This window comes from Thalassophryne amazonica, chromosome 16 (genome assembly GCF_902500255.1).
Source record: "Thalassophryne amazonica chromosome 16, fThaAma1.1, whole genome shotgun sequence".
NCBI lineage: Eukaryota > Metazoa > Chordata > Actinopteri > Batrachoidiformes > Batrachoididae > Thalassophryne > Thalassophryne amazonica.
Genome location: NC_047118.1, coordinates 39597731 through 39621975, shown reverse-complemented (window position 1 = coordinate 39621975; position 24245 = coordinate 39597731). Strand labels below are relative to the sequence as shown.

At 43.7% G+C, this 24245-nt stretch overlaps 2 protein-coding genes across 2 annotated transcripts in view; one reads left to right on the top strand and one right to left on the bottom strand.

Annotated features, from left to right (window-relative positions):
• Nucleotides 1-14603, bottom strand: part of LOC117527315 (ankyrin repeat and fibronectin type-III domain-containing protein 1-like) — a 71530-nt gene extending 56927 nt beyond the window's left edge. The window contains exons 1-2 of the mRNA XM_034189624.1: nucleotides 14481-14603; nucleotides 2578-2964 (exon numbers count right to left, since the gene is read on the bottom strand). Of these exons, the coding sequence (XP_034045515.1) occupies nucleotides 2578-2739 (162 nt within the window). The 5' untranslated portion in view covers nucleotides 2740-2964; nucleotides 14481-14603. The remainder of the gene's footprint in view (nucleotides 1-2577; nucleotides 2965-14480) is intronic.
• Nucleotides 14604-22178: 7575 nt separating this feature from the next.
• LOC117527330 (meiosis inhibitor protein 1) overlaps nucleotides 22179-24245 on the top strand; it is a 176069-nt gene continuing 174002 nt past the window's right edge. The window contains exons 1-2 of the mRNA XM_034189645.1: nucleotides 22179-22330; nucleotides 22505-22628. Of these exons, the coding sequence (XP_034045536.1) occupies nucleotides 22187-22330; nucleotides 22505-22628 (268 nt within the window). The 5' untranslated portion in view covers nucleotides 22179-22186. The remainder of the gene's footprint in view (nucleotides 22331-22504; nucleotides 22629-24245) is intronic.

Genomic DNA, 24245 nt, shown 5'->3' with positions numbered 1-24245 from the left:
GGCTCCAATTCTGCCACAATGCTTAATTTGAATAAGCAGCTATAGAAAATGAATGAATGAATGAATAAATGAATCTATTTAAGGCTTTCCTAGGAATGAAAGCACTAAACAAAATAAACTCCAATAATAAAAGAATAAATGCCAATCATAAAACATACACTGCAATAATGTAGGTAGCTGAGTGGACAAGGAGCTGGTCTGCCAATATGTAGACCTTGGTTTAACTCCCACTCATACTACCTGTCTGTGTCCTTGTACAAGACGCTTAATCTACATTGTCTCATTCCACCCAGCTGTAAATGGGTACCGGCGTCAGCTGGGGAAGTAACCTGTGTTGGACTGGTGTCCCATCCAGGGGGATTCGTAGACTCTCATCTGTTTGACATGACAGAATCTGGAGATACGCATGGGCACTAACAGGCCTCAGGACCTATATAGGACTTATTTCTAATTCAACAAAAAACAAAATTAAAGAGCTGATAATACAGAAATAATGTGTGACTTATCCTACCATATCTCACAGTATGTCGTGATTCAGCATCACAAAAGATACGAGGTCTGTTAGAAAAGAAACCGACCTTTATATTTTTTTCAAAAACTATATGGATTTGAATCACGTGTGATTGCGTCAGACAAGCTTGAACCCTGGTGGACAAGCCACCCAGCCGCTCATCGCGTGGCGCCACAGCAAAACACCTCCGTTGGAAGCATTACAGGACAAGTTTGAATATGCCCAGCTGTTAAACAATTTCTCGGATACTCACTCGACTGAAAGCCATCGAAAACCGCCTGAATCTTATGAATGGTTATCAATACGGAGGTGTTTTGCTGTGGCGCTGCGCCATGAGCGGCTGGGTGCTGATGCGCGAATCCGTCCGCACGTCTTTCATTACAAAATCTCCTTTAACAGTGGAATGTCCGGATAAACTGCTGATCCCGACCTCTTCTGAGACTTCTCTGTTCTCTCACGACGTCCTGGGTCAACAGAGGCTTAAATTTGGAAGTTTTCAGCTCGAAACAGGCTGACAATGGCGGGTCGGGGCACGGCGCGCCGTCCGGCTCTGTGGGCAGTCCTTAAAGCGACAGTAACACTCCATAATCTCTCATCAGCCCTTAAAATTTTCACAGAAAACCGTCTGAATTTCTTGAATGGTGTCCACTTGGATGTGCCTTACAGTTTCTGAAAAAGTTTTGATCAAGCAAAGTGCCAGTCTCTCAGGAAGAAGTCAGACAAAGGAAATCCGACGAGGGGGGTGGACCAGTGCTCACTCAAAGCCTGCCCACAGGCGAATGACGCAACCGACAGGCGTGAAAAAACTCACGCATGCCCATGAGGGTTCAAGCTTGTCTGACGCAATCACACGTGATTCAAATCCATATAGTTTTTGAAAAAAATAAAAAGGTCGGTTTCTTTTCTAATAGACCTCGTATATTAATCTATTGGTTCGTGATATTGTCACAAAAAGTGCCAAATTGTTGTAACGGGAACACAAATTTATTTGAATACATTCCGTGATGGGTGGACGAAATGAAAAGTGATGTGGGGTGGGGGGTCTGGGGGGAATTATGGTTAGGGTTAGGGGAAGGGGTAGGGTTAGGTTATGGTTATGGTTAGGGTAGGGTTAGTAATAGCAAGATAAAAAAAAAAACCTGTCACGAAAAGTTGACTCATTTCGTGAAATAAACCCGTGAGACTGGGTTGGACTTATATACAGTATATTATGTTTTTTTTTTCTTCAAGAGGCATTTTTTGACAGGTGCAACTTATACTCTGGTGAGACTTTTACTCTGGATAATGGGGTATATGTTAAAGCAATTTTTGTAAGAAACTTTATTTGAGTAATACTTTTTGCTGCCATGTGACTTGTAGTGCATTATATTTAATTCTACTGTGATATCACATGTACACAAGTAACCTGAACATTCTTTTTACAAAGTAGTTTGAACTATTTTTTTCTCATTAGCTTTAGTTAACCACCAGATTTCTCCGTGGTAGTTTTTTTTCTGTATTCCAACTTCTTCCACTGTAAAATATTGGTACTAGCTTGCAAAGTTATGGTTTTGAAGTAGATTCTCTAATTGTGCTAAGAGGTGACCTTAAAAACAACCTTTTCAAACAGAGCTGCCAGCTTTCTGAGGCAGCTTCATGAGGATATTAAGACCAAATGAAGAAGAAAATTGATAGAAGGAGTCTAGTTGTGGTTGCTATGGCTGCTATCTGTGACTATAGCATCCAAATGGTTGATCACCCACCAGACTCTCTTGAATGACACAATATAACTTTCATTTCTTTCCAAACATGAAACAAAAAAATTAGTCTGGAAAGAAACCCTGCAGCAACTGCAGCACCATCTGCCGTTAATTACTTTTTTTGACTATCAGGTTGAAAGCTTCTAAACCAGGATTATCCAAGATCTGCGTCAGGTTTGAAATAAGTGTGTGCATCTAAATGGAGACGAAGTTGAAAAACAACCCAAAGGTCATCACGATTAGTCTATGAACTTTTCAGCCAACTCTCATCCAGCCAGCGTGACCACAACTTTTCTCAAATAATGACTTCTAAATCTGTACTCTTACTGTATCTGCTGACTTGCTCTGGTGTTGGAGTGCGTCTGTTTCGGCAGTGACGGGTGACTCTCCACCTCTCAGTCTGACAGACAGGTTCCTATAGATCTTCTTAGGTGACACAGGACCCAAGGAGCGTCTGCGGTGAGGAGGATTTCTCGTGGATACAGACATAATCAGAAGAGGGCAGGCGACAGAAGAGGGGAGAGGTGTGTGAATAGAAGGAGCACAGGAAATTTTTTTGTGGAGATAATAAAGTAAAAGTGGGACAGATTGGTTAGTTCATGGAGAGAAAGGTTTGGACCCTCAAACTAGGAGTCACAGAAAGGGATGAGAAAAGAAAGGAATATTTAAAATAAATATGCAGAGAAGGACAAGAGTGTGAACATCATTAGAGACCTATAGATGGGGAAAAAAAAATCAGAATATATAGTCAGGCTCACAGGGAATTCACTATATTGTAAAGGCAATTTTCTCTCAAATAGCAGGGACGAGTATAGGCTGAGCTTAGTGCTGTGTGGGTGGATAAATGGATAAAAGTTACAATGCCTGTACACAGCAGATGAAAAATGCCTCGAAGCATTTTTGTTTTGTACCTCTTTACTACTCTCTTTTGTTCTTCTCTTACCCACCGTTATTTGCTCAGCGTGAATCCCTCACCACAAAACCCATCAACTGAATTGACGAAAACAAATCAATCCCATTAGAAGAGCCTACCTACCTACCAATAAATACAAATCCCCCTCATCTTGAAGACAAAAATCCATCATTACCACTGTCATAATGACACTTCATAATCAGTTCCGCTGCCTTTTCATAGTCATAATCAACTGTTTTTGTGCATGAAAACCTTCTTTCAACACTGCGGGCTTAATGCACTCTGGCATTTTACTGCTTCCTCTTCTGCCATCAGATCTTCTTGAACATTTGTTGCTTTCAATCCCTCTATCCTTCCACATCCCTTTCAGTTTGAGGTAACTTTCATGTCCATTCTGTTTACGTAACACTGCAGCATTGAGATCTCGGAAGAATCTTTGAAAAAGAGTGCACTCAGACTCCGTCATCTTTGTCTCCTCTGTTATCACCTCTTGTTCTGAAATAACACCTCATTTTTCAGCAGGATTGGAATATCAGTTGTCCACAAAATCCTGCTTTTGCTGACTACAGTGTTGCCTTCTTGTGTATGCTGAGTCTTACAATGTGACTGACTGGCTCTGACATTCTACTGTGTGACACTACAGGGGCGGTACCACCTATTGTTATTGGTGCTGTTTTTCACATGATTATGATGTCTTATACAGTATACAAAATAATGAATGTTTATGAGTTCAATGGTACGGATATTTCACTGAATTAAATATTTGTTCCATTTTGAAAGAATGACAAAACATTCATTATTTGTTTTATATAACAGCTAAAATAGATCCTTGTCAGTTGACATTTTATTAATTTATAAACAACAGAAAAGGGACTTACAGTTTGGTGTTCCACTGGTGCTTAACAGTCCAACAGGAGCTTTTAGTCTGTGATGCCGTCCACTGACTTTGTGTACTTCCAAAAAAGAGACTTTATGTACTTCCTCAGTCCAGCAAAAAAAATCACATCAGAAATTTATCCAGGTTTTCATCCTAACAGCTAATCATGCCTCCAGATGGCTTACACCGTAGTGGATTTGGGGTTTGTGTGTGTGTGTGTTAGAAGAATTAGCAGGGTCAATTAGCTTCTTCAAATCGGCATCCATTAGCAACACAACCTCCACCATGTTTAGCCAAACGCCACCTCCGGTAGTGTGAGCATGCGCGGTGGTCAGGGCGTGCAACAGCACATTTCATACAGTACCAAAATTGTACGCTAAAAAAGAACTATTGCACAGTAAATGAAACACAATAGCAAATGGTACGAATAATGTTGGGAAAGTGTAGGAACACGGACCCACAACAGGGGGCACAAATGAACGGGCAATGGAGGAAGTCAAATAACAAAGCTTTACTGTTGTGAAACACGCACAACACACACAACTGATTACAATGTCGAAATAAGCCAAATGTCAACGGTGTCGTGTGGGCAGGCTCGAAGATAGGAGACGTCTGTCCAAGTCGAACCGGAACCACTCGATTTCCTCCGCCACCGAACCCCGGGAATACTGGAGCCGCCAAGTCCCGAACTCCCAGGTGGCCACTGCCTCCGCTCGTCAGATCCGGTACTGCTGGCGAGGAACAGAAACAGTCAGGTGTGGGTGCGGCAGCACCCAGCAACACGTAGGGTGGAAACACCACCTCCACCTCTCGTCAGAAAAATACTGTAGTGTAAGAATGTGAGTACTTATCCAAAAAGTCCGATACAGTCTCCAGCTGTACTACTCACTGTCTGCACACAAGCAACAAAGTATTACTGTCAGAAAGACAATAGAATCGGCTGAAAACGTTACCTCTTTGGTAGAGCGATATCTCGGCAATGAGGTGGAGATGCCGTCCTGCTGATATACCCCTGCAGATCCGATGATTGATGACAGCTGTCGCAGGTGAGGGGTGACAGTTGTCACTCTGGCTGCTCCTGCAAGGCGGCAGCGCCCCCTAGTGCCTGGAGCCCGCGCTCCACCTCTGGTGGTGGTGGGCCAGCAGTACCTCCTCTTCAGCGGCTCACACAACAGGACCCCCCCCCCCTCAACGGGCGCCTCCTGGCGCCCGACCAGGCTTGTCCGGGTGGCGGCGGTAGAAGTCGGCCAGGAGGGCCGGGTCCAGGATGAAGCTCTTCTTCACCCAGGAGCGTTCTTCGGGGCCGTACCCCTCCCAGTCCACCAAATACTGGAAGCCCCGGCCCATCCGTCGGACATCCAAAAGCCGGCGCACAGTCCAAGCCGGCTCATCGATGATCCGGGCAGGAGGTGGTGCCGGACCCGGAGTACAGAGGGGTGAGGTGTGATGTGGTTTGATCCTTGACACGTGAAACACGGGATGGATCCGCAGTGAGGCCGGAAGCTGAAGCCTCACTGCGGCGGGACTGATGACCTTGAGGATTTTAAAGGGACCTATGTATCGTTCCTGTAGTTTCGGGGAGGCCACTTGGAGTGGAATGTCCTTGGTTGACAACCACACTTCCTGCCCTGGACGATACGTAGGGGCCGGGGTCCGCCGACGGTCTGCATGGGCCTTTGTCCTCATCCGGGCCTTCAGCAAAGCAGAACGGGCGACTCGCCACACCCGACGGCACTTCCGCAGGTGGGCCTGGACCGAGGGCACACCGACCTCTCCCTCAACCACCGGAAACAACGGGGGCTGATACCCTAGACACACCTCAAAAGGGGAGAGGCCGTTGGCTGATGACACTTGGCTGTTGTGGGCATACTCGATCCAGGCCAGATGGGTACTCCAGGCCGCCGGGTGCGCGGCTGTCACGCAACGCAGGGTCTGCTCCATCTCTTGGTTGGCCCGTTCTGCTTGCCCGTTGGTTTGGGGATGATACCCGGAAGAGAGACTGACCGTGGCCCCCAGTTCCCGGCAGAAGCTCCTCCAGACATGCGAGGAGAACTGGGGACCGCGATCGGAGACGATGTCTGTTGGGATCCCATGCAGCCGGACGACGTGGTGGACCAGGAGGTCCGCTGTCTCCTGGGCCATTGGGAGCTTCGGGAGGGCCACGAAGTGGGCCGCCTTGGAGAATCGGTCCACTATCGTGAGGATGACGGTGTTGCCCTGGGACGGCGGGAGGCCCGTGACAAAATCCAGGCCGATGTGAGACCAGAGGGGATGAGGCACGGGCAGCGGCTGTAGCAATCCCGAAACCTTGCGATGGTCGGCCTTGCCCCTGCCGCAGGTGGTACAGGCCTGGATATAATCCCGGACGTCGGCCTCCAGGGACACCCACCAGAAGCGCTGCCGGACAACTGCCACGGTTCTTCGCACCCCTGGATGACAGGAGAGCTTAGAGCCGTGACAGAAGTCCAGGACTGCAGCCCTAGCTTCTGGTGGGACGTAAAGTCTATTCTTCGGCCCGGTTCCGGGGTCCGGGCTTCGTGCCAGGGCCTCCCGGACGGTTCTCTCTACGTCCCAGGTGAGGGTGGCCACGATAGTGGACTCTGGGATGATGGGTTCCGGTGGATCCGACAACTCCGTTTTGACTTCGTCTTCATGTACCCGGGACAAGGCATCCGATCTCTGGTTTTTGGTCCCGGGACGGTAGGTGATCCGGAAGTCAAAACGGCCGAAGAACAGTGACCAGCGGGCTTGCCTGGGATTCAGCCACTTGGCGGTCCTGATATACTCCAGGTTCCGGTGGTCAGTGAAAACCGTGAATGGCACGGACGTTCCCTCCAACAGATGTCTCCACTCTTCAAGAGCCTCTTTCACCGCAAGGAGTTCTCGATTGCCGACGTCGTAGTTCCGTTCGGCCGGGGTCAACCTGCGGGAAAAATAGGCACACGGGTGAAGGACCTTATCGGTCTTCCCGCTCTGGGACAGCACGGCTCCTATCCCTGAGTCCGAGGCGTCCACTTCAACCACCAACTGGCGACTAGGATCAGGCTGCACCAGCACGGGTGCAGACGAGAAGCGCCGTTTCAACTCCTTGAACGCAGCATCGCAACGATCCGACCAGGTGAAGGGGACTTTTGGTGAGGTCAGGGCTGTCAAGGGGCTAACTACCTGACTGTAGCCCTTAATGAACCTCCTGTAGAAATTTGCAAAGCCGAGGAACTGTTGCAGCTTCCTACGGCTTGTGGGTTGGGGCCAGTCTCTCACCGCCGCAACCTTGGCCGGATCAGGAGCGACGGAGTTGGAGGAGATGATGAACCCCAGAAAGGACAAAGATGTGCGGTGGAACTCACACTTCTCGCCCTTCACAAACAGCCGGTTCTCCAACAACCGCTGCAGGACCTGACGTACATGCTTGACATGGGTCTCAGGGTCCGGAGAAAAGATGAGTATATCGTCTAGGTATACGAAGACGAACCGGTGCAGGAAATCCCGCAAGACATCATTAACCAAAGCTTGGAACGTCGCGGGGGCGTTTGTAAGACCGACTGGCATGACCAGGTACTCAAAGTGACCTAAGGGGGTGTTGAATGCCGTCTTCCACTCGTCTCTCTTCCGGATCCGAACCAGGTGATACGCATTTCTAAGATCGAGCTTGGTGAATATTCGGGCTCCATGCAGGGGCGTGAACACCGAATCCAACAGGGGCAACGGGTATCGATTACGAACCGTGATTTCGTTCAGTCCCCTGTAATCAATGCATGGACGAAGTCCGCCGTCTTTTTTACCCACAAAAAAGAAGCCTGCACCCATCGGGGAGGTGGAATTCCGGATCAACCCGGCGGCTAAAGAGTCCCGGATGTAGGTCTCCATTGATTCGCGCTCAGGTCATGAGAGGTTGTACAGCCTGCTGGACGGGAACTCAACGCCTGGAACCAAATCAATGGCACAATCGTACGGACGGTGGGGGGGGAAGGGTGAGCGCCAGATCCTTGCTGAACACATCAACAAGGTCGTGGTACTCCACCGGCACCGTCCCCAGATTGGGCGGGACTCTGACCTCATCCTTAGCCTGGGAACCGGGAGGAACCGAGGAACCTAAACATACCCGATGGCAGGTCTCGCTCCACTGAACCACTACCCCGGACGGCCAATCGATCCGGGGATTGTGTTTTAACATCCAGGGAAACCCTAAAATCACTCGGGTGGTAGCAGGAGTCACAATCTCCTCCCGGTGATTTCCTGACACCACCAGAGTTACAGGTGGTGTCTTATGCGTGATTGGAGGGAGTACGGAGCCATGTAGTGCTCGCACCTGCACAGGCGAGGTAAGTGCCACCAGAGGGAGCCCTATCTCCCTGGCCCATCTGCTGTCCAACAGATTCCCTTCAGAGCCCGTGTCCACCAGTGCTGGGGCCTTCAGGGTTAAATCCTCATAAAGGATTGTAACTGGGAGTCGTGTGGCAATGTGGGTGTGTACCACGTGAATGTCTTGGCCCACCCCTAGCCCAGTTTCTAGGGGCAGGCGTTGGTGTTTAACCGCTCGGGGCAGTCTCTTACCTGATGCTCTACCGAGCCACAAACAAAACACGCCCCGCGGGCCAGCCTCCTCTGTGTAGCTGGTGCCCTAAATGTTGCCCTGCTCGTGTCCATAGCTTCGTCAGCAGGGGGAGCTGTAACCACACGGAGAACAGGGGCCGTGGAGCGTGGGGAGGGCGGAGCGCGGTCGGAACCGGAAGGGAGAGGGACGGCGCGTGCCCGGCCACGCCCTTCGTCTCGTTCCCGACGGCGTTCTTCTAACCGATTGTCTAATCGTATGACGAGGTCAATAAGCCCATCTAAATCCCGCGGTTCGTCCTTAGCCACCAGGTGCTCCTTAAGAACCAATGACAGTCCGTTTACAAAGGCGGCGCGGAGGGCAGTGCTATTCCAGCCGGACCTCGCAGCCGCGATGCTGAAGTCGACTGCATAGGCAGCTGCGCTCCGGCGCCCCTGTCTCATTGACAGCAGCACGGCTGAAGCGGTCTCTCCTCTATTTGGGTGATCGAACACAGTTCTGAACTCCCTCACAAACCCATCATATGTCTGAAGGAGCCGTGAATTCTGCTCCCAAAGCGCTGTAGCCCAAGCGCGTGCCTCACCGCGAAGCAGGTTTATTACATAAGCTATCTTGCTAGCATCGGTCGCGTACATGACAGGACGTTGTGCGAAGATGAGCGAACACTGCATAAGGAAGTCCGAGCACGTCTCCACACAACCTCCGTACGGCTCTGGAGGGCTTATGTATGCTTCCGGGGAAGGTGGGGGGGGTCGTTGAATGACCTGTGGAACGTCACTGTTACGCACAGGGTCGACAGGAGGGAGAGCCGCAGCAGCGCCCTGAGGGCGCGCCTCCACCTGCGCGGCGAGAGCCTCCACCCTACGGTTAAGGAGGACGTTCTGCTCGGTCATTAGATCCAACCGAGCCGTGAAAGTGGTGAGGATCCGCTGCAACTCACCAATCACTCCTCCTGCGGACGCCTGTGCGCCCTGTTCTTCCATTGGCCGTTCAACAGCTGGTTGACGCCCCTCGGGATCCATGACGTTGGCCGAGATATCCTGTTGGGAAAGTGTAGGAACACGGACCCACAACAGGGGGCGCAAATGAACGGGCAATGGAGGAAGTCAAATAACAAAGCTTTACTGTTGTGAAACACGCACAACACACACAACTGATTACAATGTCGAAATAAGCCAAATGTCAACGGTGTCGTGTGGGCAGGCTCAAAGATAGGAGACGTCTGTCCAAGTCGAACCGGAACCACTCGATTTCCTCCGCCACCGAACCCCGGGAATACTGGAGCCGCCAAGTCCCGAACTCCCAGGTGGCCACTGCCTCCGCTCGTCAGATCCGGTACTGCTGGCGAGGAACAGAAACAGTCAGGTGTGGGTGCGGCAGCACCCAGCAACACGTAGGGTGGAAACACCACCTCCACCTCTCGTCAGAAAAATACTGTAGTGTAAGAATGTGAGTACTTATCCAAAAAGTCCGATACAGTCTCCAGCTGTACTACTCACTGTCTGCACACAAGCAACAAAGTATTACTGTCAGAAAGACAATAGAATCGGCTGAGAACGTTACCTCTTTGGTAGAGCGATATCTCGGCAATGAGGTGGAGATGCCGTCCTGCTGATATACCCCTGCAGATCCGATGATTGATGACAGCTGTCGCAGGTGAGGGGTGACAGTTGTCACTCTGGCTGCTCCTGCAAGGCGGCAGCGCCCCCTAGTGCCTGGAGCCCGCACTCCAGGCAGGGCGCCCTCTGGTGGTGGTGGGCCAGCAGTACCTCCTCTTCAGGCGGCCCACACAACAAATAATCCATGTCATGTCACGTGATATACCAATCAAATGACAAGGATCCACTCAGCCGTTATATAACATCAGGTGTGTAACGTGATGATCAGACAGTTAAGCAACATTGACCTTGTTGTGTCGTTGTTATGGAAAGATATACATCATGCGTTAGTTGTGGTTTTGTCAAGCCATTTCGTGATGCATCATGAAAGTAAATCTATGATTTGTGATACCGTCATGGGAGCATGAAATGTGGGGTGACGTGCGCTGCGAGGAGGGGGGGGGGGGGGGGATCTCTGAGGGTTATGGTTAGGGTTGGGGAAGGGAGAGGGTTAGAAACAGTAAAATAAACAAAATTGCGTGACTAATTTTGTGACAGGAGCACGAATAAAAGCATGAGACTGGGCTGGGTTTTGTTGTCTCTGCTGTATGAGGCTGAGAGGATTTTTCTAACTGAAATACTTTAGCCTACATGCTTAATATAACATGCTGTATATTTTCAAAAAGGTCTCATACTTTGTAGATCTGCTAGCTAATCATCCATCAAATAGTGTTATAATTGTTAATTTATCAATTAAAGCTGTCATCTTCTTCATAAACTTAATTTTTATACCACGAGAACCCTACAAATGAGTTTGAAAGATTATTAAAGCATAAACGTGTATTTATTTAATTTTATTAATTTATTTATTTGTATCAGTAGATAAATGTTTACATTACTAAATATTTCAATATAATCTCATGGCGTGTTTCATTCATTCATTCATTTTCTATGCGCTTACTGTAATTAAGGGTACATTTCATATAATGTCATATGAAAAGTAAAGTGCAGTATTCTTCCAAATTTCCACAAGCATGCGCAACTCGTGTTTCACATTTAACAGTCAGAAACACGCATCTGCATTTTGGTTTCGGGTAGAATTAAGATTACAATAACATTAATAAATACAAGATTCATTTCTGTTTTTGTTTTGTTTGTTCTTTTCCTTTTTTGTAGCTGTTTTGTGCACACACAACTGCACACAGATCAGCACCTGCTGGAGTCCAGCACCTGCACGCCGGCCGACAAAACTGGCCGGCGTGTCTGTTTCATTTTATTTTCTTTGAAATTTTTGTGGAGAAATGCTGCATAAAAGCGTTTTGGATTCAAGAGCTCACAGAGCGTTGCGTTTGGTTGCTTTGCAATGGTTGGTGGTGGTGATGCTTGGAAAGCTGTTTGTTTTTACTTTTCCTTAAATTTGGCACAACTGTGTAGCTATAAATGACTGGTCTGTTTCACAAGAGCCTGACTGTTGTGTTTAACAGAAAAGTGTGTGTGTGTGTGGGGGGGGGGGGGGGGGGGGGTCTTCCAGGAAAAAGAACAGCAGCTTTCTGTACAGATATTACTATCCACCTGTTGCTCACTCATCCCATCACCAACACCAACTGCTCTGCCAGAGAGGGATCCAGCCTTTCATCGGGGCTGAGGCCCCCTCCTGCTTTATCCAGACACCACACTGGCTTTCTTTTCGTGTTGCTGTTTCACTCTCTACTCATTTTGAATTTTACTTTTACTCAGTACTTTTACTTAAAGTACATTTTATATGAGAAATGTTGGGAAGGTGTCGTAGCACGGACCCACAACAGGGGGCGCAAATGAACGGACAATGAATAAGCCAAAAAGTAACAATTTAATGTTGTGATAATACACAACTAAATACACAAAATTTGCAAAGTCAATTAACACCAGGTGACGTGTGGGCAGGCTCGAAGATAGAAGACCCCCGACGAGAGAGAAGCCGCGTCCCACACGGCTTCCACCACCAACGGTCTGAAGAACACCGGAGCCGCCAAGTCCCGAGTCCCCAGGTGGCCTCTGTCTTCGGCTGTCGACCCTGGTACTGCTGGCAGAAAGCAGAGACAAGATGAGTGAGTGTGAGTCCGCACACTCAGTAATCCACAGTCTGCACACAGTTAGGAGGGAGCACCTCCACCTCAAATCACACACTCGTGCAGCTCCTGATTAACCACTTATCTGGTTTGGGGTGTGAGGCAAAGCCGTCGCTGTCACACCAAATGCCAATCCCACAGATAAGGAAAACACCAGGAAAACGGCTGCAACAGAAGTTCAGATTATTACACAACGTATGAGTCAGCAGAGAAATTACCTCTTCAGTAGTCGATTTCCCGGCGAGGAGGTGGAGTTGCAGTCCGGCCTTTATGGTGATGATGATGATGATGAACGAGTGACAGCTGGTGCAGAGGATGAATGACAGCTGTCACTTCTTCTGGGTCTGGCGCCCTCTCGTGCTTGGAGCCCGCACTCCAAGCAGGGCGCCCTCTGGTGGTGGTGGGCCAGCAGTACCTCCTCTTCAGCGGCCCACATAACAAGAAATTTACTTTTGATACTTAAGTACAGTAAATGTCAGATACTTTAAGACTTTTACTCAAGTAATATTTTTAATTTTGAATTTGAATCGAATTGAATTATTTTATTTCGACACACATGGTTGAATAAAAAAAAAGAAATACAATATTTACAAACACAAAACAAAACAATACAGCAAAACAGAAAACAAAACACAACAATCCAAAACTAACCAAAATCAAAACCCATGTGACCGAAAGAGGGTGGGTAGAAGCATAACTTATCAAGACCCACCCCTTATTCCACGAAATCAATAAATACACTCACTACTAATTATATTCTCACACACACACACACACATGTATGCAAATATATACACACACACACACGTATGCAAACACATATATACATACACACACACACACATCCACATATATATATATATATATATATACATATATATATATATATATATACACTCGTATACATACACATATATACACACATACATACATATATATATACATATACACACACACACACACACACACACACACACACACACACACACACACACACACACACACACACACACATATATATATATATATTGTACAGCTAATCATAATGTTTTTTTGCACTTAGTAATGTAAAATACATAAACTAATAAAAGGTCTGTTACAGCACCCTAGAGCTCAAAAACACATCACTACACATACCAAACCTTAATTAACTGGTTTTTGGCATCAAGCCAATAGCACTTTCTCAGTTTGAGGCCATTTAATTCTAGTTAAAACCAGTTTTCTATTGGTTTTGACCTGCTTAACATCAGTGTAAAATCACCTACAACACTTTTAAAGTGGCTTGTTCCCATATAATGCACTTATAAATACTTCAAACCAGCATTTCTTGGTGTAAATGTTTACAACCAGTTCAAAGTACATGAGACCTGTGACAATTCATTGATTATTACTCAATTATAAAATAAATCACCAACTAGTTTGATAATCAGTTTGTTCATTTTGCATCTTTTCTGACTTTATCTTCAGAAATTAGAATATTTTATATATACTGGTTTCTTTACTCCTCTCTAACAGTCAACTGAGTATCTTTAAATTGTGGACAAAACAAAACTTTTGAGGGTGCCATCTTTGGCTTTGGGAAACACTGATCAATATTTTCTCCATTTTCTGCAGCAAACAACAAACAGATTAATCAAAACGACAAACAATCTCCAGTTGCACAGATACAGTTTAAACCCTTTTTTTTTTTTTGAGTGGTTCAAAGCTTTTTCCCCAAACTTTAAGCCTATCAAACCCCCTTCAAACCTGCTCATGTCTGGGAATTACAAAACCAGTTTATGATATTAAAGCGAAAAGGGAAGCAAACTGTGGATGCAGCAAGTTGGCATTGTATCTTTAAGTGGTTTGATTGTTTTTCTTTCAAAATTATTGCTCAATTATATTACTAAATTTAACGGATTAAATTCTAATCACACATAACATAATAACAAATATGTCATTATTTAATATTTACAAGTAAAAAGGTTTGGTGGACATACCCATTACTTTATAACTCTAGTGGATATATGGTTCATGTAACTACAACTACTGCAGACTAACAAAACTAAACGCTGATTATATTCTTCATAAAAGTCTCTAAGGAGCAAAGAGCTATCTGCACTTCTTTACTGTTGCACGAACAAAACTTCTCTCTTTGTGTGAGATATGCTGAGTTTTAAAGTTTTTCTTTTTTATTTCTTACCGTCGGTCCAAACTTTCACTCTGAAGCGCTGATGCAACATAGTTTTTTTTTTCCTTGTCAAATAACTTCCCATCGACCAGACATAAAATCCATCGTGCAGACTTCAGCGGTTTTCACCTCCGTGCCCGCTGTACTACTGCACACGCACGCGCCCCCTCTCTCTCCCTCTCTCTTTTTTTTTTTTTTTTTTTTTTTTTGTACCGCCCTCCTTTTACTTTTCCGTGCCAAATTATTAGGACAGCGCCAAAGTTTTTCCACATCTAAAAGTCGTGACATTTATTTATTTTATTTATATATTGGCCCAGTTAACAACAGAAAAGTGGGCTTCATTTTGACGTTTGTGTTGCCGTTGTATTGTAAGGAAATGGTGCTTTTTGTCACACTTGTCACTGGAAACAGGAAGCATCTTATTATAATAATATCACGGTGACACTGTGACAAAGTGTAAGTTGATGTAACTGGAAAAAAATGTATATTCAGTCTGGGCCATCCGCAATAAATACACCTGCAAAACAATAAAAACTGGATATACACCAGGGCACATTTTAATTCAAGAACTCAAGTGTGTTCATAACAATCAAAGTGTGTGTGTGTGTGTGTGTGTGTAGTCCACTCTCACGCATTTTTTGTGCTACTGTCACGAAATGAGTAATTTTGGTTTAATATTTTACTATTTCTGCCGTTTCCCTTAACACCCCCCCCACACACACACACAAAGACCCCCCCCCCTCCCCCCACGCATTTCGTGATACAAAACGTTGAATTTAATTGATAAAGTTAAGGTAACTTTTTCCACATAACATAGTGAATTAAGTGGAAAACAATATTGTAGTTGAAATTAATGAAATCAAATGAAACATTATTACTTAAATCCCTAAAATTAACAATTGCAAGTATATTAAAAATAATAGTATTAATGTGTTTCATTTCTTAGAGTGCATTGCTTTTCATGAACCATAGATTGATTTACTTTTCATGATGCCATCACGAAATAGCGTGAGACTGACTATGTTCATGCACTCTAAAAAAAAGAAAAAAAAGAAAAAAAGAAAAGAAAATGACGTCAGTGTGTATTCAGTCTGAGAAAATCTAAGATGATGAGACACGTCATATATATCTAAAAATGAGTGTATGCTTTATTAAGTTGAAATCATTTTAAAAGATGTTTCTATAAATGCCGGTTGTATAGGCTTGACAGTGCGGTTTTAAAATAAACAGCTTGATCATAAAACTGGAATTATATGTGTAATTTATTCTGGCAAGTGAAATAAGTTATGTATCCTCAAACATTTTATGTAACAACTTGCATGGACATTTCTGAGGAGAATTGAAGTAAAATAAAGAAATTAGAATAACTTAAGCAAAATAGTTTTTAAAATTTGGTTCCATTTGATTAACATTGTAGATGACACAGCAAATCGAGGGCACTAAACTACTTAAAGGTGTACCGCCAGTGGGTTTTTTTAAGATTTAAGTCATAAAACGAATTTTCTTTGGTTCCACTATATCTTTATTTATTAGCCTTTAAATAATGGATTCATAATATGACATTGCCAATATGATCCAAATTTGCTTTGTCTGGAAAAAAAGATTAATAATTAATTTCCCTGAAGGGAAAAAAATTCTAACAAAAAGACAGCCATGAGCTAGCAACCCATAGCATCACAACACCATAGATCACATAGAGGCTTGCAGGGAAGCACAAGATGACAGCCAATCAGAGTAGAGTAAGGCAGGTTGACATGAGCTGGCTGCTGCTCAAACAAAATAAACTAAGATGGCAGAAACGCTCAAAACCAGGTTATTTCTGCATAAATCTAAGATATTTCTCACATATTTTGTAAAAGTTAGGGAGAAATAAACACTCCCCAATCTAAAAACGCTGATTTTGCAAGGTCGAAGGTAATTTCAGAACCTCATGAATGTGCACACGCAGACAGCATTAAAATGAAAAGAAAATCTTCATTATGGAATCGCCCCCAGGTAAATATGTTCTTTTCATTAATGTGAGCTGTAATTTTGCAACATGTTACAAAAATAAGCAGACATTAAAATGCTTGGATTTTGGTAGACATTAAATTTTGTCAGATTGGTGAAATCTGAAAGGCCGTACAGGCTTAATTAAATACTTTACTAAACTTGAGTTAGTTTTACTTTAAAATTCTCATGGCATTTACTCAGCAATGACTGAGCTGGAATTGCTTAAAACAATCCATGCAAATTGTTACCTGAATTCTTTTTTTAAGTTCAGCACGTGTATTCTGTTAAATTGGCGACTGTAAATGTCCCTGTAAAGTCAAAGTGCACCAACGCAATATCATACAAAGTGCCAAAAACACAAGTGTGTGTGTGTTTACACAGGAAGTGGTCTAAAGTGAAATTGGGGGGGAGGCAAACCCCTCAGGATTGACGTAAATACGTTTGCATGTTAACTCGATATATGACTCCACAGAAGCTGAGTACGTGTCTCAGGCTTTACTGGCCCCTGAAGAATATGAGAAAATGTGTTAAAATAAAGTTGACAGATGTGCGCTGCTTCCTATGTGAACAGTGAGCAAAGATCTCACTCTCTTTCTCTCAGGAGCCAATAACACTGGATTTATGCTCTGGCCAAAGACAAATGAAGACTTTAAAAGCAAATGTTCTCTGTCGTCTTGTTAGGGGACTGCTTCTCAACCAGCCAAACTAAACTTTGGACTGCTTCCTGCACCCACAGGTCTATCACAGCAGCCTACACTTTATGATTGCTGGAGCACAAAAGCAAAATGCACATATAAGTGCACTCACTCACACACAAAAAGACTTAATTTAGCTGCACAAGACTTTACTCACTCCTGTGTCATACTGCTTTCAAGTGCAGTGAACTTTTCTTTTTTATTTTAAGCAAAAGCAAAAAGATTGTAAATTGACATTGGTAGTGGCTGATCGTCACCCCCGCACATCTGTCATCAGACAGTTGCTCAGTTGCTGAGAGGCTTTGGTAGTCATGGTGATAACCAAATTGTGGCCTTCACTGCTAAATGATACTGCAAAACAAATTCATGCAACCCACAACACACTCGCAACCCATTATTCAGCCATGACTTTCCTCGGAGGATAGACTAACGCTGATACATCATTCTGAAGATAATCACGTATGCCTTTGCTCTTGGAAATAAAATTTAGCATACCCTTGGAGATAAAAGAGACAAACACAAGAAATACACGTGCGGTGACCTGCAAGGGCCATTTAATTGACCTTGTTAATTAGATGGAAAAAAAAGCACACTGTACTAAATATGAAACGTAAATAATTTGGTGAGTGCTGTCTCATATATAGAAATCTTAAAGAGATGTATACAGACAATTCTAATACGTTATTGTAAAGCACAGAACACCCTTGTAACAATGGGTGTGGCTTGGTAGCTGGCTACATTTAAAATAATATATACCTCAGTGATGGTGGCAGAGAAGAGAACACTGGACAAACTGCTGTACATTGTGGATGATGCCAGTCACCCTCTGCACACCGTCATCAGCAACCAGAGGAGCCTCTTCATCCACAGACTGCTCCTTCCCAAGTGCAGGACCAACAGACTGAAAAACTCCTTTGTCCTTCAGGCCATCAGACTGTACAACTGCTCACTCAGGGGGAGGACAAGTAACAGGAAGACAGAGGACAGGAAGGAGAGGAACAGTAGTAGCCACTAAACCAGTATTGATCGGTATGTCTGGTATTTATATTGCGAATTTGTATTTATGTTTATATTTGCAAACTGTTTTTCACTTTTGATACTCTGTGTGCTTCTTACCCTGTGTGCTGCCATACAATGCTGCTGGAACCTCAATTCCCTGAGGGAGTCTTCCTAAGGGATCAGTAAAGTTCTATCTAATCTAATTTGATCTGATCTAATCTAATCTAATAGAATAGAATAGAAACTTCATTATCTTTGCACATATATACATACATACAACAAAACTTGTCCTCTGCATTTAACCCATCATAATTACAGTTAGACACAATCCAACCACTAGGAGCAGTGGGCAGCCACAGTCCAGTACCTGGGGACCAACTCCAGATGTAGACGCTGCCTGTGTCAGGGGCAGAGAAAAGAGCAGAGCCTAAATAAGCATGTTTTTGATTGAGTAATCTAATCTAAGCTTATCTAATCTTATTTTATTTAAAATTTTTGTATATAGCTGCAATACAAGCAAAAGTGGCCTTAGTGACCCCAAAGACTCTGTGATTAGCAACAAGGCTTCAAAAGTAACTCTATAGGCTTGTTCGTTAGGTTCAGTAGTCCTCACTTGTATGTATCAGAACCCAAGACTTGAATATTGAACATTCAGTAGTTTTTATGAAGTTGTGGAAAATGTGTGGACCCAGTCACCGATTGACCCCATGTTTGCCTTGATAATCCCAGGGAGTAGATGTTAATCACTTCTGCCAGGCTGACAAGAACGTTCTTCTTGCTTGCCACCTTACAGCACTTACGAAAAAGAAATCTAACAGTATGCACAAATGCATGCATGACTCACAAGCCAAGCAGATGGCACCAAGGATTTCCTTTTGACCTATATCTGAAATATTTGAAATAAAATTGAATTATGCCCTTAGCAACAGAAAGCAGACACAATATTATTTTTTTCCTGCTGAAATGTCATTTCATTTTAATCCCCCATTGGCCAGAAGGGGGATAGTGAATTGCATTTGTGTATATATGTCTCCGGAAATCACACTTTCTTGTTCTCATGATGTCTTGGAAGAAGTAAAAGTAATATAAAGGCCCCATGGTCCATTGGTGCCATGCTTATCACCAGATACTAGCATGAAGCACATGAGAGCCTATGGCTACCCCTGGACAGAACACCAATCCATTAAAGATTAGTTCCCCAGCCAAAGCCAGTGCTCATTTAAAGCTGTGTGGAGTGAGACAATGCAGATGAAGTGTTTTTGTGTTTTGTCCGAGGACACACATGGGTCTACATATTGGTAGTCCATTTTCTGAATGTATTTTTTCCCATTGCGGGTCACAGGGCGGGGGGATGGGTGAGGGGATTACCTATCTCAGTGGTCATTGGGTGGGATCCAAGCATTATAATAGGTTTATTTTTGTAATTGTTGCAAAATTACAGCTCATTTTAATGAAGAGGACATATTTATCTGGGGGGGGGAAGTCCATAGTAAATATTGTCTCTTCCTTCATCGCCGTCATGCAGACTAACTACAGGAGGAGGAGCACGTGTACATGTGCATGAGTTTATGAGATTACCTGTCACCCATCTTACATTAACATCAATAAGATTTCTTATAAATCACTTCCAAATCTACCAAATGTTGGTCATAGCACCCAATCCCTTGAATTTCTCCTCCTCAGGGGCTGAAATTCTAAATTGTATCCAAACAGCATGGATTTTGATCATATTGGCAATGCCATTGTTGTGTGTTGGGGGGTTTGGCTGGACATTTTGGTGTTCTTTTCTTTTCTTTGCTCTCCAGGTGGTATGCAAACTGTTTTTTTTGTCTGTGGAGAAGGTGCTGGCAGAAGAGTCCTTCACCCTCATCAGTGTGATATGCAGCACCTGTGGATGATGCTCACGTGCAACCTTAAAGACTTTCAGCTGAGGCAGATAATGAGATGGCGTTCTGCATTTAAGCCATGTGTGATTGGAGCAGAATTGCCGGGAACTCGACCTTGTGATGTTCGTTTGTGAGACGCTGAGGACCGCGCCTGTGAAGGAGGACGGGTGAGGGACACATGCTGTCAGCACACATCAGAGGTGATTGATTGTCTGAATAAATGTTAATAGTAATTTGTTATTTTGTTATGCAGTATATGTGAACATTGATGAGAATTGTTCAGCTCGCTTCTCACAGCCGTGGCGGGTGGACTGATGATCCTCCACCTGTTGTGAGAAGCTGCTCATTTACATAAAGCTTAAATTCAGACCTGAATGTGTTGCTGACAGTGTGTGCCTTTGAAGGATATTAGTTATAGCTGCTGACTTACCTCACCTTTTCTATCCTTCGCAGAGTCGGTTTGTCGTGTTCACCTGGGGGGTGTTTGGCGGTGAACGTGAGTCCAGAAGTGCCGGGCTTCGATCCCTTTGGGCGCTGGAGAGTGCGCCGTCCTTCACTCCGCCAGATAAACGCACCTTTTGTTGTACACTGAGTATTGCACAAGAAGGGGAAAATAAAATTGTTTTGTTTTTTCTGGAACCGCTTTCTGGTTATTTAGGGCTGGGTTCAGTCAGACGCAGGTCCGTTCCTCAACCCGCGTCGGCACATAACAGCCATATTATGAATCCCTTATCTAAATGCTAAGGAATAAAATTATAGTGGTGCCAAAGAAAATTCCTTTTATGACTTAAATCTTGAAAAACCCAGTGGCACTATACCTTTAACTCTCAAGCAACCAAGCTAGTTTAGTGACTAATATGGTAGGATCATTATAGCATCAAATACAGAATAACCGTTGACTAGCAAATATGCCAATACTAACACAAATCTCAATGAACCTATCATCCATCCTTTGTGACAATCATGAGCTATTTTCATCCTCACTCTCGGCATCAAGAATCAGTCTCAATGCTTATGCAGCTGTAAATCTTGCTATTCTAGGTCTGTTGGCAATGCTTCCCTGCAAAACAGCAAAATATAATGATTAGAGTTGGAAAATTATAATACCATCTGAAGCTATAATGTCAAAAATCTCTTAGATCTTCCTGGGAGGGGCACATAAGTGACCCAGCACAAGTTTGGATTATACTTGCCACACGGATTGGCCGGTCCTTGCAAATTCTATGAACAAATGCAAGACAACAGATTGAAAAATTCAAGGTAGAAAACCTTTTTCTGATTAAAATGAGAAAAATGGTGCACAAAAATATATGCCTGGGGTCAAGGTGTGACACCAATGTGGTGTAAATTTGGATGAAATCCAAACCAGAAGCCATGCGCATGCCTTAACATTGGTAAATTAATAGACAAACCTGCTGTGTATTATCTGCAATTTGTAATAAATAAATAAATAAATAAAGGTATATTAAAAATGACCAAAAGACAAAAATAAGAGCAAGAAATAAAAGGAAGAAAAAGGAGCACTGAAGTATAACAGTTCTGTATCTTTCTGATTTTAATTTGTTGCCTATTATAATATAACATAATATAATATAATATATTTAATTTTAGTCTTGAACACATTAGTTTTCAGTTAATTTCAATATATGGATATAGAAAAAGGTGTATAAAATAAAAATATCTGAAACAAGTTTATAATTATATTAATATAGATATATTTTGTTTTCTTTAAAAGTCATCTCCTTTATTAAAAATCTAGTACTACAGTGCATTCATAAAAATAAATCATTATGTGAGACATGAGCTAATGTAGTTAGCATGAATCTGTTCCACCTGCAGGCTGCTACACAACCCTTTGAGTTTTCCACCTGTCTCTCAAAGAAAGGTTAGTTTACCTGAATTTACTATAATGTTACCTATACATATCTAATGCATAAAGTATATTAAGAGGAAAACATAACGTCGACATTTTGTTTATTTTCTAGAACAAAACATAGAAAATCTCCAAGTTTAGCTAACATTGTACAAGCTAATGGTAGCGAGCTAATTTCTTCCCACGTTTTGACAGCATGTACTACAAACATAAGTCTAAACTATGTAACAAACTACAGTTTTTGGTTGTTTGTACAGGTGAAACTGTGCTAAAATGACAAGTGCAGATGTTATTTACGAGAAGATCCACATGGGACATGATCCAAAGTGGAGCGGACGGCTGGGGCCTGCAGAGGGGGGCGGCCTGTTTCTGTGTGTAGCCTGTGTCATCGAAATGATGGAAAGCAACGACATAGCGGTGCGACATCCATGATTAAAAACAGTTTTTACTGCAAATTCTAACTCATAAGCTGACATGGCGGCGCCAGTTTCATTGCTAGTTTTTGCAGTTAATCACAGTATGCACACAGCGAGAAGAAATAGATCTGCAATTTTTAGGATTTAATGGTCCACCTTGTCTGTGTTGTTACAGTCAGTGAGGAAGTCTGCTGCCTTGTCTGGTATCAGTGGGGTGATGAAGTGTTCTCCAGGAGCCCTGAGAGCGCTGTTGCTTCAGGACCACAGAGTCTGTCTGCATTTCACAGCTTGTCTACTAGGTGAGAAACTTTTGTATGAAGTTAGTGTTTAATTAGGATTTGAATGAAGGTCCAGCATGAAGGGGAAGAGGCATTGAACTGTTTCCCTACCAGGGTAGGGGTCATTTCATGAGTGATAATATACAAATAATGAATGTGTATGAGTTCAGTTGTAAGAGTACGAATTTGCATGAGTTGAAAGACAGAATGTTCTGTTCAACAAAGCCAAACCTTCTCTTGTTTGAATAAAGAAGTCTGTTGGAGGGACAAACTGCATTGTGATTCACTGAGGAAACGTAAATACATTATGAGAAATATGACTTTAGCCTGGTTAGCCTGCAGAAGTTTTACTTCACAGTAAACTTAAGCTTTGATGGTCCACAATTAAGCACACCTGGAAGAAGAAAAAGTTGCAGGTCCTGGACTGACCGCTTGAGGCTGGCTCCAGTAAGGAAGCAGGTTCCCAAAGAAGCCCATGTTAAAATGTCCACGATTAAGGCAGAAGTCAACATGTTCATAGCTTGGTACAATGAAAGGTTTTGGTCTCTATCGCTGCCCCCCCCCCCCCCCCCCATGATGTAGGGGGGAGGAGGGGTGTGTCCTTTTTATTTTTAGTTTAAGACATTTTAAAGACATCTGTCTGTCTGTCTGTCTATCTATCTAATCTGGCACTGTTACGAGTGATGCCATTGACTGGAAGTTTGGAAAATAACAGTTTGAAGTCATGAACTTGGACAGAGCTCCAAATAATTGGCCAAATTATGTAAACCTATCCTCTCTATAATCATGCATATAAACAAGTCAAATCAAAAGATTATTACCATTACCTTATTATTTGGGTTATTGTCAGATATGGGATTATTGTGGTAATTTAAAAGTAGTGAGGAACCCAGCAACTGGAGAATGCCTAAGGGTATTCATATATCACCTGGCTGTGGCAGATCAGTCAGAATCAGAATCAGAAAAGTTTTATTGCCATATGAGTGAACAAGTTCACAACATTAGGAAATTGCTGTGGTACTTGGTGCTAACATAAAAGACACACACACACACACACACACAAAAAATCAAAAGATCAATAATTACTTTTGAAAGGTAGGATGGAGCGATTGTGTGCCTGGCTGATTGCCATCCAGGACCAATGACAGTTTCATACTGTGGTAGTTTTGGTGACATGAGGCACCAGCGCATGGTCCAAGACCTGACCTTGTAAATCACTACGAACTTGACAGCTTGATCAAATCACTTAACAATGACTTAATCAGTGCCAATCTCTCGACATATTCAGCTTTTGTTGTCACAGTTTGTAATCAGCCATGCAGAGGTGTTTCCTAGTGGCATGGAATGGTGTTGACATTCAAGTCCTGACACTGCATCTAATTCTAGAATCTGGCTCAGCTTCATTAACTTTAGTTAGGTTGTTCTGCTGCAGATTGACTGATGCAGCACACACTTGGCAGAGAATTCTCATTGGCAACAGAACTGGTGCAGTTTACTTCTCAGACCTGCCAATGAACACCACTGACTACTGCTGGACCCTCCTTGTACCCTTTCTGACAGAGTACAACTTGTCAGGCATCTAGGTTCCCATCAATACAACCCCAGAGGGACAAGATGACTCCGGAGGAGTTTGTAGTC